Raw genomic sequence first — 17,527 nt, 5'->3', positions numbered from 1 at the left:
AGGGTTGTTTCCAGTTGTGTAGTGCAAGAGGCTGGTCAGTACTGATGGATGTTGGCCTCGAGTTTGATCCTTGCTCCCCACATTTCCTTGATTATGGAGATAATCCATTCTTAAAGGCTTCAAAATTGTCTCTATGCATGAGGCTCTCAGACCTTCTCAACCTGTTGGGATACTGTTCCATGATCATAGAGGAGATGCAGAACCAAGCTAATGTTGTACAACCTTTCCACCCACCTCCCAGATTGGTGACCTCTCCTACAGCACTGTCATCCTCGGTTACCCAAAGCTGAACCCCAAACAAACCACCTCTAGCCCCGGGCTGGGTCCTCAGTCATCATTTGTTGACTTTGCCTGAAATGGCCACACTTTCACAATCATGCTGAAGAATGCCTTCTCATTTGCCTAAATGGAGTCATTCTGCTATTTCTCCTATTATGTTGGTTAAAACTGTGCGCACACACAAACGTACGTATATGTATATATGCACATATAGGTACACACAGTATTCCCCAATTTAATATTATGTGAATTTAATTATGGAATGATGCTGGGAAAGTGGTACATTGGAAATACTGGCATTCCAGTGCTCCATGTTTGATCACAGATCAGTGTAGAAGTTTTGCTGATGGATCTGTGACAACACCAGTAAGCCATTCACAGACTCAGACTACTCTTTGTTCTCTCATTTGTTATAAAGATACAATACTCTTCCTGACTCAGCGGTGTGTTATAGAACTTCAGATTTTTTTTAAAAAAATGTGACTGTAGCATATCTATTTTGGCAGAAATTATAATGCTATGGATTGAAAGTGCCCTAACAAATGTCTAAGTACTTACTAAAAGGGAGGTGGGGATTTAGGACTGTAATCTGACCTTAGAAATATCTGTAGGAAACATTACCATAAAAATAATTTGGTATCAAGAAGGGTTCTTGGGGCGCCTGGGTAGCTCAGTGGGTTTGGCCTCTGCCTTCAGCTCGGGTCATGATCTCTGGGTCCTGGGATCGAGCCCCGCATTGAGTTCTCTGCTCAGCAGGGAGCCTGCTTCCCTCCTCTCTCTGCCTGCCTCTCTGCCTACTTGTGATCTCTGTCAAATAAATAACTAAAATCTTAAAAAAAAAAAAAAAAGGGTCCTTAATGTTTGCAGTTAATTAGGCTAAGCATCAAAAGAAGCATCCTATCTTTCCAAACCCAGCTTCCACGTTGCTTAGGGACAAGAAAGAACATCTGACCTCACTCTCCTGGTATTGCTGCTTGTGACCCTGAATGAGACCTCGACCGTGGAGGTTAACCCTGACCTTTGTTTTCTTTGCAGACTGCATCATCTGCTATCAAAGGTGCTATTCAGCTGGGAATAGGATACACAGTGGGGAATCTCACTTCCAAGCCCGATAGAGATGTCCTCATGCAAGACTTTTACGTAGTGGAAAGCGTCTTCCTGCCCAGGTAAGAACATTTCCATTTGCTAAAGAGCCTGCCGAGCGGCATCTCCTGGTTGAAGGCTTTCATACCTTCACATGCATATGTGTCCACGCTGGACCTTTAGTGGACCCAGAAGCAGTGCCAGTCGTGGCTACTTTCTTTGGCCTCAAGTGGCTTGCATTTTTTTTTTTTACGTGGAGCTGGGCGGTAGGTTCTGTCCTATGGGCCACTTGTAATTAGTCACGGTAATGCCTGGAAAATGGTGTGAAGACAGACTTTGAGATTCGGCAGGAAAGAGTGTGGTGGTCACGGAGCAGCGTCTGCATGGGTTCAGACAAAGAGGGCGTCGTGGAAGCAGCAGCTGGTGCCAGGTGGATGCTCCCCCCAGTTTCAAAGACGGGCTGGGGGCCCACAGTTGGGCCTCATATCTGAGCTCAGTCATTAGCTCTTCCCTTGTGATGACTTTGACTTAGTTTCCCTCCGGAGAACTTTGGAGACTTCTGCCATTTTGACACCATATTTGGAAAACACCCAGTTAACCACGCGTGTTGCCTCCAGTTTTATTGTGTTTGGGGGTGGGGAGATCAACACAGTAAATAAATGTGAGGCAGATGGTAGTGGTGGCTGAACGCGGCGTGAATGCCCGCATCCCACAGAGCTGTACGCTTACCCACGGCTTAAATGGTAGCCCTATGTTGCGTAGCCTTTACCAAAATAAAGTTTTAAAGCCTGGCACCAGCTCAGTAGAGGAAGACAGGTAATCATGATTGAATTGGAAAGGTCACCGCTGCTGACAGGATTTTTCAAAGAGAACGGTCTAGCCAGTAAAAATGCAGATACTTGATTTGGGGGCTTAAGGCATTTATTTTGTCTTTGGAGCAAGGAGGTTTGACTTGTAAGGCACGTTTATACTTTAAGTATTTCTCTCTCAAATAAGTCTGCTTTCGTTATCACTTATTACTGGGCTTGGGTGAGAATGGCTGGGGTGACCCTCGGGCCCTCGGGGTCTACATTATGTTATATTTTTAAAAGTCTTCAGGGAAATGATACTTGTGTGTATCTCCAGGTGTCAGCTGTCTGGAAATCAAACCAGTAGGTGATGAACTGAAACAGCCTAGTTTTGGTTTAAATGCTGTGGGATGAAATACAGAACTATCAGAACTTTTGAAGTTCATTTCCCTTGGGTCCTTAGCAGCCCCCGGAACTAATTTCCAGACAGAAGATGGACAACCCAAGGCCTGAAATAGAGGCCTGTTTGCTCACGACACTGTTGATCTTTCTGGATTTGGAAATTGTCCTGAGTGGTTTTTACTATTTTTTATTATTTTTTTACAAGATTGTATTGATTTATTTGAGCGGGAGAGTGAGAGAGAGCACGCACAGGGGGAGGGGCAGCAGCAGAGGGAGAAGCAGACTCCCGAGCATGGAGCCCAACACAGGACTTGAACCCAGGACCCTGGGATCATGACCTGAGCCAAAGGCAGATGCTTCACCGCCTGAGCCACCCAGGCGCCCCTGTGTGTTTGTTTATAACAGTCTGTTTAGCATTCCCAGAAAGTATGCATTAACTACATTTTTTCTCTAGAAAGTCAGAATGTCATGAGTTTATCTGAATCTTTTGGTATGATCTGTGGTTAATAATTGCTATAAAAGTGCTTGTGATCTGTTCCGGCCTCTACCCAGACATTTCAACCAGAGGTTTTTTACATTGGCTACGAAGAACAAGAGAAACGGAGGTCTTTTGTGGGAGGGGGGCTGGCAGTGAGCTCAGGGTGCAGAGAGCAGTTACAGCTGCAGATGGGTGGAGAAGAAGGGAAAGTGCTCCATCTCCCGTGGTGTCCGATCCACAGAGGCAACTGTGGAAGGGCCCCGGGGAAAACATGGCTCGAGCAGGTGGTCCCCAGACCTGCAGCTTAGGCTCACCTGAACTTGTTAGAAATGCGTATTATTGGGCTCCACCCCAGATCAGCTGAATCAGGAACTTTGGGGGTGGGACCGAGAAAATCCTTCCAGAAGGTTCTACGCGCAGAACTGAGAACCACTGAGCTAACATGGTACTTCCCGTGTTACAGTGATAACCTTTCCAGTAGCTCCCAGATTTCGTTCTTGGAGTTACTACGTGATTTTTGCAACTAGTAAAACTCCAAATGATTTTTAAACTAATACCTAAAATTTCAAAATCCTATCTATTTAGTAACTAAATGATAGAGGACACTCTAGGAGATACTTTCCGATAAGGAACACATACATAGGTCCTCAGAGGCATGGAAGGCACTTTCTCGGGGCCATGAATTCTTTTATTCGTGGATGATTTATTATAAGCATACTGCATTTTCTGATGAAGACAGATGAGGTTGTTTTTCACCTTTTTCTCCAGGAGTAGGAAAGCCAACATTGTCCATACCTAGAATTTATGTCTTTTTTTTTTTTTAAGATTTTATTTATTTATTTGAAGGAGAGCACAAGCAGGGGAGGGGCCAAGGGAGAGAGAGAAGCAGACTTCCCACAGAGCAGGGAGCCCAACATGGGGCTTGATCCCAGGACCCCAAGATCATGATGCAAGCTGAAGGCAGGTGCTTAACTGACAGGGCCATCCAGGCGCCCCCAGGATTTGTGTCTTTGACCTTCACTCTCTGTGCCAGGATAGCAGCACCAAACCTTGCCTGGCGACCACGTCACAGCTGGTTGACCCTCTTTAGAAGAACCCACTGTCACATTTGAAGTATATCATTTCAGGATCCTTCCCACGCCCCCCGGCCGTGCCAGCCATAGCGCCTTGTTACTCTCGCAATCAAAATGCCCCACAAAGTGATGAGCAAATCCAATCCCTTGACCCTGGCTATGGCTTCATGGATATAGATGCCTGTGAAAATTAACAGACTGTACTTTATCGTATCTCTGTGATGCCTCAATAAAGTTGCCAGAAAAAGTTCCCTCCATGCCTGCCAGAAAAAGTTCCCTCCCTGCCTGTCCATAGTTCTCTCCACCTGCCTAGAGACAAGAGTTGGTGCGGGGGAGGGTGCTGGGCAGGACTGTCCCCGGTTAAGAGCAGCTGAGCGTTCTGAAGTGTCTGATGACTCTGAAATGCAAGGAATCTATCTGGGTCATAGAGGAAACTAATTGCTTAGGGCGCCGTGAGATGTTCTAATTCACTACTCATGAAGCTGCAGGATCTGTTTCCCTTAGCAACAGAGCAAACGGTGATATTTATTTAGTTAGTTATTTAGTTATTTTAAAGGGGGGCTTGGCGTTATTTTTAGACATTATGCATTTGTCCTCCAGATGATTTTGCTTTGTAGATGGAGAAGATCTGGACTTGAGATTCGAGGGATGATATAAAATCCCTTGGGCGCCTGGGTGGCTCAGTGGGTTAAGCCGCTGCCTTCAGCTCGTATCTTGGTCTCAGGGTCCTGGGATCGAGTCCTGCATGGGCCTCTCTGCTCTGCAGGGAGCCTACTTCCTCCTCTCTCTCTCTCTCTGCCTCTCTGCCTACTTGTGATCTCTGCCTGTCAAATACATAAATAAAATCTTAAAAAAAAAAATCCCTTTCAACGATCTGGTTCCGTGATCTTCCAGAATCAAAGTAGATGAGTAGGAGGGTGGTCACCGGATCTTCATCTTTTGACTCCAGACTCCAGAAACTCAAAGTTGTGGATCCATTTCCATGTGTAGATGAGATGAGGAAGCAAGAGGATGTTCTGTGATGTTCTGCCTTGTGAACATGAACCTGGGGTGGAAAAAGGCAAAATTTATGAGGGCCAGCTATGAACCACCCATAGTTTTGATATAATATTTATGTAACATATAGTATTAAATTATTGGGGTTTTTTTTTCACATTTACCAAAAGGAAAAAAAAAAAAAAAACGCTTTACGTAGGAAGTAGGTACGGCCCTCCAACTGTAAATACCTTGACCCAAGGCTGTGCAGCCGATGAATGGCAAAGGCAGGATCCGGATTCGGAGATGGCTGGCTCCTGAGTTTGGGGTTTTCCTCACACTGTGGCAGTAAATAAAGCACAGTTGCAGGATTTCTGCTGTTTTGAATCCGAAAAAGGATCCAGCTTTTGCCTCAGAATTACCAGCCTAAAGCTGTCTCTCCAGCCCCTTGACAAGGAGCATGAGTCCTTCCCTCTGGCCCCTCCAGGAGGCCCCACCACAGCCTTCCCTGTGAGGGAAAATGTGGCTTGGAAGCAGGCAGTAGAAGGTTATATACCTTTCCATATTCGAGAATAATCATCTCCCTGAAGCATGTGTCCCGCATCCTAATCTCTTCGCTTACAAAATGGAGTTCAGTTTGCTGTCGGGACGGTCACAGAGCGCAGATGGCCCGTTTGATGTCTGACTCTTGGGGATTTATGTGAGTGGCCGGAGGTATGATAGGCTCACTGGTTGGAGAGTTAGCCAGGGCTACTGTGAGGGTGAGACAGTTTTCTAGATGGCAAACATACATATTGGTCAGCAGTTCGCAGGAACATCATCGGATTTCAGGGCTGGATGGTACAGTTTTGATAGATGAGCCAAGTGTCCCTGCGATTCAAGTAATGTTGACATAAACTCATCCAAGAACCCATCCGTTACCCCATGGGTCAGCGTACTACAGCCCACGGGACAAACCTGCCTTCCTGCCCCTTTTGGCTAATAAAGTTTCATCGGAACCCAGCCCTGTCCACTCGTTTACATATTGTCTGTGGCCCCTTTCTTACCATAACCTGGAGGTCTGAATGGTTGCACCAGGGCCTCTAAAAAGACTGCAACCCCAGCTGGGACACGCATTCTGTACCACATCCTACGGACACGTGGACGACACACCAGGCCCCCAGAGGAGTCCTCCCCGCTTTAAAGAGGGAACGTGGCCTTTCCTGGATAAGCCAAAGAGTGTGATGTCCCTTCGGGTCAAACTCTTTAAATATTTGTTCAGCATTTATGTAGTGGGGATAGGGAGAAAAAGGATTTCCTTTTAACAGGAGGTACGTACCCCTCCTTTTGTTCAAAATAAAAGGTTTCTTGCAGATACTGAATATTACGTAACATTTTAACTTCATTAAAATCGTTTTGCAGTTTCCTTGGACGGGACCCACTGGTCGGGAGCTTTAGCATTTAAATAGCCAGTGATATCACGTGTTCCTGGAAATGAGAGCCCCCCCCCCATGCATTATTTGGCTTTGAACTTGAAGCTGCTCTCAGCTACTGTTTTTGTTTTTTTTTTTAATTTATTTTCAGCGTAACAGTATTCATTGTTTTTGCACCACACCAGTGCTCCATGCAATCCGTGCCCTCTCCAATACCCACCACCTGGTTCCCCCAACCTCCCACCCCCCACCCCTTCGAAACCCTCCGATTGTTTTGCAGAGTCCATAGTCTCTCATGGTTCAGCTACTGATTTTTAAGGACTGGGCTGTCGTCAGCTGGCTGGCCGCAAAAGACCGTGTGGCCTCGCACGAGGCAGCACAGGCCTCTCTCTGCGGGAAGTGCTCGCGGGTGGGGGACACCAGCAAGGACTCTGGCCTTGGCTTTGTTTTGCTTTGTTCTCCCACTGAAGAGCACTGTCCAGTTCATGAGAGAGGAGACCGATTGCTGTTTCACTGGTTATATCCAGAGTCCTAAGGGACTCCCCTTGGCTGAATCGGCAGAGGAAATGAACGACACCAAAGTCGGCTTCTCCAGACCCTGACTCACAAAGGTCCGGTTGGAAGAGTCGGTGCCAGCATTTACTGGTTCCTGGACCCTGGAGGCCCGTGTCCAAGCGGACTGCTGCGCCAGCCCCACTTGTCTCTCCAGTTCCATCCGCGCCCATCACTCGGCCCGCTGCTGGCGCTCATGCTCGCTGAGATGACGGATTTCATGCTTCGGCTTGGCTGGACGAGGGGACACCTCGTGGCTGGGAAAACATTATTTCTGAGGGTGTGTGTGATGACTTCTCCAGAGGAAATTTGTGTTTGGATCAGGAAAGGACCCATGATCACCTCACCAGTCTGTTGAGGGCCTGTGTGGAACCCAAAGGTAGAGGAAGGGCAAGTTCGCTCCCCCCTGGGTTGGGCAGGCCTCTTCTGCCCTCAGACTTCAGCTCTCCTGGCTCTGGGGCCTTCCGGCTCGGACCAGGGCTTACACCACGGCTGCCCTGGTTCTCAGACCTTCAAGTCTGAGCTGGAACTACATGACCAGCTGACTGGCATCTCCAGCTTACAGAGGGCAGACCACGGGACCTCTCCCCATCAATAATCCCATGACCATATCTGTCACCCAGGAGTCGTGGACCCCGGTCCTTTTGCCAATGGGCCCCAAACCCACTACTGACAGTTCTAGTTTGCAGTCATGAATTCACCAAATAGAAAATGCGGAAAAATATCAAAGCTCTGGCTCTCAGCTTCCAGACTGGAACCTTAGGTGCCCTAGAGGTGCTGAAATAATCTCTCCCTCCTGCTTCACACCAGATCTCTCCTCCTGGTGCCCCCAAAAGTAGCACTGGGTGATCAGGCTGTGAAACCACAAAGCGAAGGTGTTCACAGTGCACACAAATGAGAATGAGAACGTTCTCGTGGCCGATCCAGCTTCTGTAAGTACAGCTCTGCCCACCTGACCCTGCAGGGGGAAGTCCTCCTGGAGAAAAGCCGGGGTATGCGGCCAGGGGTTCCCCAGTACGTATAACCGAATCCTGGAAAGGGAGACAAGCCTAGGAACGTCAAGTTCAAGTTGAGGCATACCTGTTCACTTCGGACTTTTCCACTGTGTGGTGTGAATCTAATCTCCTGATCTGGTTTGTTCCTGACCAGCTTAGGCCATTACCTCCCCTCCCTGGACTTGGACTTTTTTATCTGCTAAGAGGAAAATGCCAGGTGGTGGCTAACGCTCCCTGCAAGCTTCTGCAGTGTGTAATTCTAAGCATCCATCATCATTAGGAAACACATAGTTTTAAATTTAAGAGGAGCAGTGGCTTTGGCCTTAATTGTGGAACTGTCCTCAGAAGAGGTTTCACCCCTTCTGGGCCCGAGACTGGTCCAGATCAAACTGCTTTTTTGGTTGAAACGAAGGAGAAAAGGACAAGATAAAATATGCTCTTTTTTTTTTTTTAAGATTTTTATTTATTTATTTGACACAGAGAAAGAGAGAGAGACAGAGATCACAAGTAGGCAGAAAGGCAGAGAGAGAGGGGGAAGCAGGCTTTCTGCTGAGCAGAGAGCCTGATGCAGGGCTTGATCCCAGGACCCTGAGATCGTGACCTGAGCCAAAGGCAGAGGCTCAACCCACTGAGCCACCAGGCGCCCTAAAGTCCGCTCTTTATCCACAGTTTTCCCTTCCTTTCATGGAGTTAACGTACCCTTTCTTTTTTAATTTGACAAGTTTAGTACTTTGATTTGGCTTCATTGTTTGGGTTCTTACTTCGTGGAGTAAAGTCCGAAATCCCACATCAGTCTCCAAATTTTTATTGCTGAGATTTGATCAGCTCATGGGATCCGAACATCTAGAACCACAGCTCAAAACCTCACAGCTGGAATTTCCACAACCTCGATTTTATGTCAAGGCGGGAAAACTTTTTTTTTTCCCCCGAAATGCCCTGAAGGAACATAATATAAATTTTAAACTGTGAAGAGGTCATTTTTGCTGAGTGAGTGTAGATGCTGGGCACGGTCTCTATATGGACACCCCCCCACCCCTGGCTCTGGCGAGGACAGCCAGCGGGAGGTGGGACTCGTCCCTGACCACTGGACTCGTGTTCATGCCGCTGGGTTTCCCACGTGTCGACCCTCAGCTCTTCAAGTGAAGGCAGACCCCACGCTCTCTTTAGGAATCCTGATTCTTTGTTTTAGGGAAGGGTTTATCCTCACACTGCTTTTCAAAGGAGCACTGTGAAAAGTCCCTTTCATTTCGTCCTCGGGCCTTTTAACCCAGTGTCCCACTCCGGCGATCGCTGTGGCTAGGGGTCTGCTAGTCCCTGAAGGACTTTTTAGGCACATCCGTGCATCGCCCACATTTTTTTTTCTTTTTGTATATAAATGGTGGATGCCACACACAGTATTCGGCCTGCTGCTGCTTTCACTGAATTTATCCTAAAGCTCTTCCCTGTCACTGTGTAATAAATCTCAAATTAAATAGCTGCGTAGTAGTCCAGGGTGTGGCTGAACGGCATCAATCTGACCTACGTCTTCAGAGAGAGACGAAGCTAGTTGGCTTCCAACCGTCTGTCCTTACGAACCAGGCTGGAATGAATAACCATGGACGTGTGTGGTTTTCTACCTACGCTGGTGTGCATGTGGGAAAAATTACAGGCGTGCATTTGCTGGGCCATACAGTTCTATATGTTCGCGATTTTGATAGAAGTTGTGAAAATGGCCCCCATTTAAAAAAAAAAATAGCAGCTTACTCTCCACCCATAATGTTTCAGGGTGCCAGGTTTTTTTAACTGTATCGAAATTTTGGATTTTGCCCCTCTCCTATGTATTATAGCCTTAGTGACACTTAATTTTCATTTATTTTATTATAAATATATAAGTATTTGATTATAAATTTAATATATACATATCAATCATACATATTTATAGAAATAAAATTATTTTATTATGAATTTATATATTATATAATATATATATAAATATATTTATATTATGTTAAATATGATATATAGTATATATAATATATATATTTATATTTTATATATTTTATATATTATAATTTATATATTTATTATAATTTTATATATTATATATTATTTATATATTATATAAATTTATTATAATATTGTAAATTACATATAAAACATATACATTGTATATTTATATTAATATATAGATATTTATATATTATAAATATATTGCATATATTTTATTATTGTAAATGTACAAATATATATTATTTTATTATTTTGTTATAAAGTTTGAACATCTTTGTATATGTTTTGCTTATTTATACCTCCATTTCTGTGAAGTACGTAGTCATGTCTTTGGCTTTTTTTTTTTAATTAACTTTCTGGTCTTTGAGTTTGCTGTTTATAGGAGCTCATTATATTGGGAGATCAGCCCTTTGTCTGCGGGACTAGTTGTGGATATTTCCCATTTTGTCATTTCTTTGATTGCCTTTTTTTTTTTTTTAAACTCCCCTGTCAACTCATTCTTCGTGTGAAGCGTTCAGGTCTGGGTTGTTTGCCGTCATCACACAGCCTCGATCCTCCAGACGTGTTCAGGGTCCCCACATGCAGGGCGCACAGCCGCTCATGTTCCTGATCACGCTGGCATTGCCTTTCCGGAGGCTCCATGTGGTGTTCAGGGAGCACAGCTTGTACGTGGCAGAGACAGGAGTTAGACCCAGACTTCCCTGGATTAGAGAGCATCACCACCACTACCTGGCTATTCAGTCTAATTTAAGAGAATGCAAACTGGTCTTCTATTAATCAAAGGGAAGTGAAACTCATAAGATGAAAACTACTAGGAAAGAAGCAAACGAAGAGTGGTACTATCTTAGGACCTACTGCTCGGGAATGTTCCCCTCCATCCGTGCAAACAGCGGTTCAAGATGGTGTAATGTCAACAAATAATTATTAGTTAATATATGTTAACGATGCCATGAAGAAGTTATTATGTGTGTGATGCCCGTGTTGAGTATAATGTCCTCCGCCTTTCCGTGTTCTCTGTGTATGCAAATATAAGTAGTTAGCTGTCCCCTACAGGCAAGCTGCCTCACAGTTGACTGTCACTGTTGACCCAATCTCTGTATCCCTTGGTGGCCCAAAACAAGCTAGATTTTTTTTTTTCATTTTTACTGATTTGGCAGATTTTTCCACCAGCTGTCAGAGTGGATACCTACAGAAGTAAATGTTCCCTTTCTCAGCCCAGAGGTGCTCTGGGTGTATGTGGGGGGCGGGGCACGTGCTGTCTGCTCTCCAGGGTGAGCCCACACTATCCTTTTTAAAGCGCAACTGCATGAACCACAGTCGTCAGGGAGATTGCGAATCCAGGGGAAACTTGCAGTGGATGGTGGTTTTAGGGAGAGGTGAGCAGCCCAAGAAGCTCAGAATAACCACAAATAAAAGTAATAATAAATATTCTCTCCTCAGGGAAAGAATCTTGGGTCTCCAACTGCGTAAGAATAAGCCGTTTAAAGAAAAACTCCAGGGGCACCTGGGTGGTTTAGTCAGTTAAGCCTCTGCCTTCTGCTCAGGTCATAATCCTGGAGTCCCAGGAGGGAGTCCTGCATCGGGCTCCCTGCCCAGCAAGGAGTCTGCTTTTCCCTCTGCCCCTCCCCCATCATGTTCTCTCTCTCTCTCTCTCTCTCTCTCTCTCTCTCTCACGCTCTCTCTCCCTCAGATAAATAAATAAAATCTTTAAAAAAAAAAAAAAAAAGGAAAGAAAAAGAAAAACTCCAGGGGCACATGGATGGTGCATTTGGTTAAGTGTCTGACTCTTGGTTTTGACTCTGGTCATGACCCCAGGGTCAGGCGATTGAGCCCCATGTAAGGCTCTGCACTTAGTGGGGAGTCTGCTTGAGATTCTCTCTCCCTCTGCCTCTCCCTCCCCCGCCATGCGCTCTCTCTCTCTCTCTCAAATTAACAAATGTTTTTTAAAATCTCTTTTCTTAAATAAAAAGAGAAAGAAAAACTCCAAGGAAGTAAGACTATTGGGGTTTTATTCTCTGGATGTTGACGGTAATGCAATGAGCTCTAATGGAACTAGACTTTGGCTGAGTGAGGTGGAAAGGGGAGAAGAGAGTGGAAGAAATAAGAAGTCAGCAACGCTCTTGGCCCACCGAAACCACCCCCCCACCCCTTCAGGACCCAAGGCATCATGCTTGCCTTTGCTAGCTTGCATGGGTAGGGAAGGATGTCAGAGGCCACTCTGAGGCTCTGATTTTACCCCTTATTTCTGCATAGCCCGCACATTCAAATGACTTGATGTCGCGTGAGTTCCAGAACTATTCCTCTTGACAATCCCAGAGGACCTGAGTTATGTGTCCCCTTATAAATCTCAAGAATGAGGAAATGTTCACATGTAATGCCCGGGGAACACACATGAATTGTGAGTGTTCACTGAACTGGCCTAGGGCAATGGGGACTGTTCAGATGAGGCGGTGAGCTGGGGCCATTCCACACACCGAGCTAGCACAGAGGGGCTGCTCCTGTCCTAGACAGTCCTGGGTCCTGTGCCCTAAAGGGCAAGCCTTACCTCTGAAAATAAGACACATTGTCTGCGGTTGGTCCCTGACAACACAAGCCAACTGTTGGCTCTTGGAGTCCCCAGAAGAAGCAGGTGTCCGTGACCCTGCAGGAGGACGATCTGACTTCAGTGGCTACGTCAAACAGATAATCTCGTAAATAGTTGTTAAGCATGATTTTTTTATTATGGTGATTTTAAAAAAATTAATTCATTTTAATTTCTGGTGTAATCAACATACAGTGTTATATTGGTTTCAAGTGTGCCATATAGCAATTCAGTAATTGTGTACATCACTCAGTGCTCATGATGCCAAGGGTACTTTTTGTCCCCATCACCGCTGTCCCCATCTCCCCCGCCACCTCTTCCCTGGTACATCTGTGTGTTCTCTATAGTAAAGAGCCTGTCGCTTAGTTTGTCTGTCTTTATTTTGTTTCTTAAATTCCACATATAAGTGAAATCATACAATACGTGCCTTTGACTTACATCACTTAGCATTACTTTCTCTAGGTCTGTTCGTGTTGCAAATGGCAAAATACCATTGTTTTTTTTTTTTTTTAAGATTTTATTCATTTATTTGACAGAGATCACAGGTAGGCAGGAAGAGAAAGATGAGGAAGCAGGCTCCCTGTTGAGCAGAGAGCCCGATGCGGGGCTCAATCCCAGGACCCTGAGATCATGACCTGAGTGGAAGGCAGAGGCTTTAACCCACGGAGCCACCCAGGCGCCCCAATACCGTTCTTTTTGAGGCTGAGTCATATTCCATTGTCTGTGGAGACCAGTGATTGTTTACCCTACCTCTTGACTTTTGAACGTAAGAATGAGGTTTACTGTTGTAGCATTATCTTGAAAACTCATACTTTCACTCAGAAAATACTTATCAGTGATGTGCCAGGTACTGATAAAAAAATTTGACTGCCCTAAAGTGGATTCTAAGTGTTTGTTGCATGCTGAAAGCCTTTTCATTTGCACGGTGTTATTTGTATCCACAAAAATCAGACCAGGACAAAGCAGCCTAGAGCCTTGATGCCCCACTTAGAAAAGAGATCTTGAACCCCTCTATAAAACTGTGTTCCTCACTGCCTGGTTTTTACTTTTCACAATGAAAACTTCTAGTACGGGTAGATGAGGCGACTTGTCGGATGTCACAAGAAATGTATTACAGTTGTAGTCAAAGAATAAAATGAATGATAAACCTCAGCATTCAGGCTAGTAGATCCCTCCAAGGAGAAAGAGTGTTTTACAATCAATAAAAAATACAGGAGGCAATTCAACTATATAGATATTTTATTTTGTAAGCAGCATTTTGGCTTCATGAGAATTCACTGGTTTATTTCTTCATACCTTTTATATATCATAAATATTGCACAGGAATTTTCGGAGGTGAACTCAGAAGGCAGGGGGAGATAATGATGTATCTGGGAATGGAAATATGGTTTTAAAAATCTCTAAAATATTTAAGGTCTCTTTTCCTATAAATATGGATGTAAGAAAGAGCTCAGATTCAGGATTCATCTCTTTCCAGTGTGACGGTTTTGTCAGTGACATATTTTTAAAAGTATTTCCCTTATTCCTAAACTGTATATCCAATATTCATGGCCCAAAAAAAAAAAAAAAAAAAAGCTAAGGACACACTGTGATTGGTAGGGGTCACCTGCTTGGCATGGTCCCTACTGAATTAGCATCTGATTTTACCTGATGGCTGTTGCCCTCTGTGACATGAGCTCAGAGGGGTCCACAATCGGGGCATGTTTTTTTGGCAGGGAAATTGGCCCGGGACCAATCGAGCTAGTATTTGAAGTCAAAATTGCCTTTGCTAATGCTCTTTCTCTCTCTCTCTTGCTTTTTTTTTTTCTTTTTCTTTAACTACAGTGAAGGGAGCAATCTGACCCCAGCTCATCATTACCCAGACTTCAGGTTTAAGACATATGCTCCACTAGCGTTCCGATATTTCAGAGAACTTTTTGGTATCAAGCCTGATGATTACTTGGTAAGAACCTGTTATTTTCCTTCCTCTCCAGGAATGTGTGATATAAACATTTGTCTCGTAGCAACAGTGACAAGGGGCTTGTGTCTCTTGTTTTAATAAAGCTCGGGAGCGTAGTCAAAGGTCCAGGTTTCAAAACGACGATAAATTTAGCTTCAGGAAATGTGATTGGCCTCTGCCGCCTTCACTAATAGCTACAAAATCTGCTTTAGTCCTAGATATTGAAATAATTGTAGGATTGGTTGCTACTTCAGATGATTATTCTAACAGATATATTATAATGAGCTCTAAATACTCCTGTGAATTTTGCTGATTGGATTCTATTTGAAAGCCTTCCTGTTTTAATTGCCATATTTATACAAGTTGTCTCAAACCTGCCTTGGCCCACAACCATTTTCACCTTGACCTACAACTTGAATGCCATTTCAGAGATACTAAGTAGTTTTGTTCTCAACATCTCTTGATGCAAACTCTTTTTAAATGTGTCTTTCTCTGGTACAGGACATATTCTGCCCCTAGGCTTGTCTTTTCTCTGCATCATATTTCTGGCACGCAGCAGGTACGGAACACAGCAGCCTTTTTGGGAGGTGGTCTGATGTGATCTCAGATTGCTACCTTTATTCCTGTTCAAGGAGCCAGGAACTTCCTTTTTGTTTCAAGGGGAAAATGGTTTATTTTGTAATTTGATCACTGTTAACACCCTGGGGCTCTTCAAAATTGGTTTTCAAGAAGCTGTAGGAAGAGTGCCATCAAATATTTATCGTTCACCCCATTCTGAATGATCTTAATAAGTCTTGAGCCAGATCCTGGAATAAAGCTTTGCTGGGAAAGTATGGCAGCATTTATCCCTTGGAACAAAGAGTATTTAAACTGCATTTTATAATTTGGGTAAGATGTACGTGATAAAATTCACAACTGATTCTGTTCTGTGCTGATGAAAACCTGTGCATCTGCGACCCTCTCCTTTTTTTTTTTTTTTTCCAAGTTTTTTTTAACTCCAGTTAGTTAACATGCAGTGTTGAATGAGTTGCGGGTGTGCAACATAGTGAATCACCAGTGTTCATCACAACAGGTGCACTCCTTGACGCCATCACCTATTTCTCCCATCCCCCAACCCCCCCCCCACTCTGGTATGACCCCCTTCTTTAGTTGGGCTCTAAGAAACTCCTGTGACTTCTGCCCCATGAGATGATACTTGCTCCTTGAGGCACAGTAAAAAGGCTTCAGAGCAGTGGGGAGTAGAAAGTCCCTGGCCATCCTCCTGCTCTTAACTGTGTTCCTCCAAGTAAGCAGCTTTCCATCTTGCCATGCCCCACTCACTGAGGTATCTGCTGTCCCCACCCAGCACCTCCAACCTGCCCTCACCAGCTACTCCGGGACACAAAGCCACACATCTGAGGGGTGGGAAGTGGCGTGGGTGTGTGTTGATATGTTCTAGAAAAGATGTCTTCGGTTCCTGACCATTCTATAATTATTGAGCGTCACTGTCATTCAGGAAACACGTTTGGGAAGCTCAGTGGGGTCTTGATACCGTCTTACTGAAAACAAGATTGTGCTCTGATCTCTTGCCACGCATTGGAAGTCGGTGGGTGCTCCTTCTGAATTTCCTTGAGCTTCCGCTAGCCAAGGAGATGCCATACACTTGTGCTTCAGAGCACAGATCCAGTCAGTGTGATGACTGTCTGTCCATCTGCCCTCCTCCCCGGCCCCTCCTGCGGTCACTGAGCTGCAGGCTGGGAAGCCCACTCTTGTACTCATTCTGTCTCACAAAATCGCTTTCTTGGAGGAAGGCCTTTTCCTGATCAACGACGCACAGGGCTTCCACAGCTTCCCAACGAGCCTTTAGACTGGCAGAGTTACTTACGTCATGAGGTTAGAGACTGCGCAGAGGAGCACAGAGCAAGATGGCTTCTCAGAGCCGAAGTCTTTCTTCACGTAGCTGGCAAAAGGTGATTTAATCAGTCAGTACTTTGAGCACTTACTGTGATAAAAATGCTTGGCTACGAATTACGGGGAGATTCAAAAATGATAAGTCATGATACTCAGAGAACTTAAAATCCAGCTGAAATGATGATTTGCTTATGTGGGAGAATCACAAACTTTACTGAGCAGTAACTAGACAGTCAGTACCCAAGGTTGTCGGAGGAGGGGGCAGGGAGCCTCTGTCTGTTGTACCAAGGATGAGGAGGGCTGCTTCTGGGTGTGAAGTGGTTTAACTGTGATGTAGAAATTTAGAAGGGATTTGAGTATGTGGAAAAGAAGGGAAGCATAATCAGGGGAGGGGAGGTGGGACCAGAGACCCAAATGCTTATGTGTTTAGAAGCACTTTGGGTGGACCAAGATGGCGGGGAGAGGAAGGTTTGGATCAGGAAGTTGGAAAGACGGGGCCAGATCATGCAAATAAACAGTTTGTTTGTTTGTTTGTTTTTTAATTATAGGAAGCTGGTGAAATTTAAAGAGAGACTACATACTCGATGATGTTGAGGAATTGGGTTTTCGGTGGGATGATGGTATTCTGGTTCTGTTTTCAAAGAGGAGCATTTGGCTTTTTGAGACACGCGCTGAAGTTTCTGTGGGTCGATCATGTGACGTCTGGGGTTTGCTTGGAAAGAATCTGAGGGAAGCAGGCAGAGGGGTGATTGGCTTGTAGCGGAGACAAGACTGGCCGGGAATTGATCATTGTGGAAGCTGGAGGGATGGTAGAGAGATGTTAATTACGCAGGTCTCTTATTTTTATGTAGGTTTGAAGTTTTCCATAATGAAGACTTGGAGGGTGGGGGAGAAAAAGACAGGAACAGGCAGGTCAGAGTGCTTTTGTCTGATTCCGTTTTTCCACCTCTCTGTAACCAGACCCATCTCTGGGATCTGCAAAAAAACAGACAAAGGTCTTGTAGCTGAACATGGCTGCCTGGACCCCAGTGGTTACGGCCGCCTACCTGCGGGCACTGAGACTCCCACTGGGGACACCCCAGCCCAGAACT

At 45.0% G+C, this 17,527-nt stretch overlaps 1 protein-coding gene across 6 annotated transcripts in view; it reads left to right on the top strand.

Annotated features, from left to right (window-relative positions):
* Window positions 1-17,527, top strand: part of PIP5K1B (phosphatidylinositol-4-phosphate 5-kinase type 1 beta) — a 323,529-nt gene that overhangs the window by 156,446 nt on the left and 149,556 nt on the right. For all 6 annotated transcript variants that reach the window (XM_059141853.1, XM_059141849.1, XM_059141850.1 and 3 more), the window contains 2 exons: window positions 1,315-1,445; window positions 14,432-14,549. In XM_059141853.1, coding sequence (XP_058997836.1) covers window positions 1,315-1,445; window positions 14,432-14,549 — 249 coding nt within the window. The remainder of the gene's footprint in view (window positions 1-1,314; window positions 1,446-14,431; window positions 14,550-17,527) is intronic.

This window comes from Mustela lutreola, chromosome 12 (genome assembly GCF_030435805.1).
Source record: "Mustela lutreola isolate mMusLut2 chromosome 12, mMusLut2.pri, whole genome shotgun sequence".
Classification (NCBI taxonomy): domain Eukaryota; kingdom Metazoa; phylum Chordata; class Mammalia; order Carnivora; family Mustelidae; genus Mustela; species Mustela lutreola.
The sequence above is the reverse complement of the archived record's forward strand: the minus strand, read 5'-3'. Positions and strand labels throughout refer to the sequence as shown.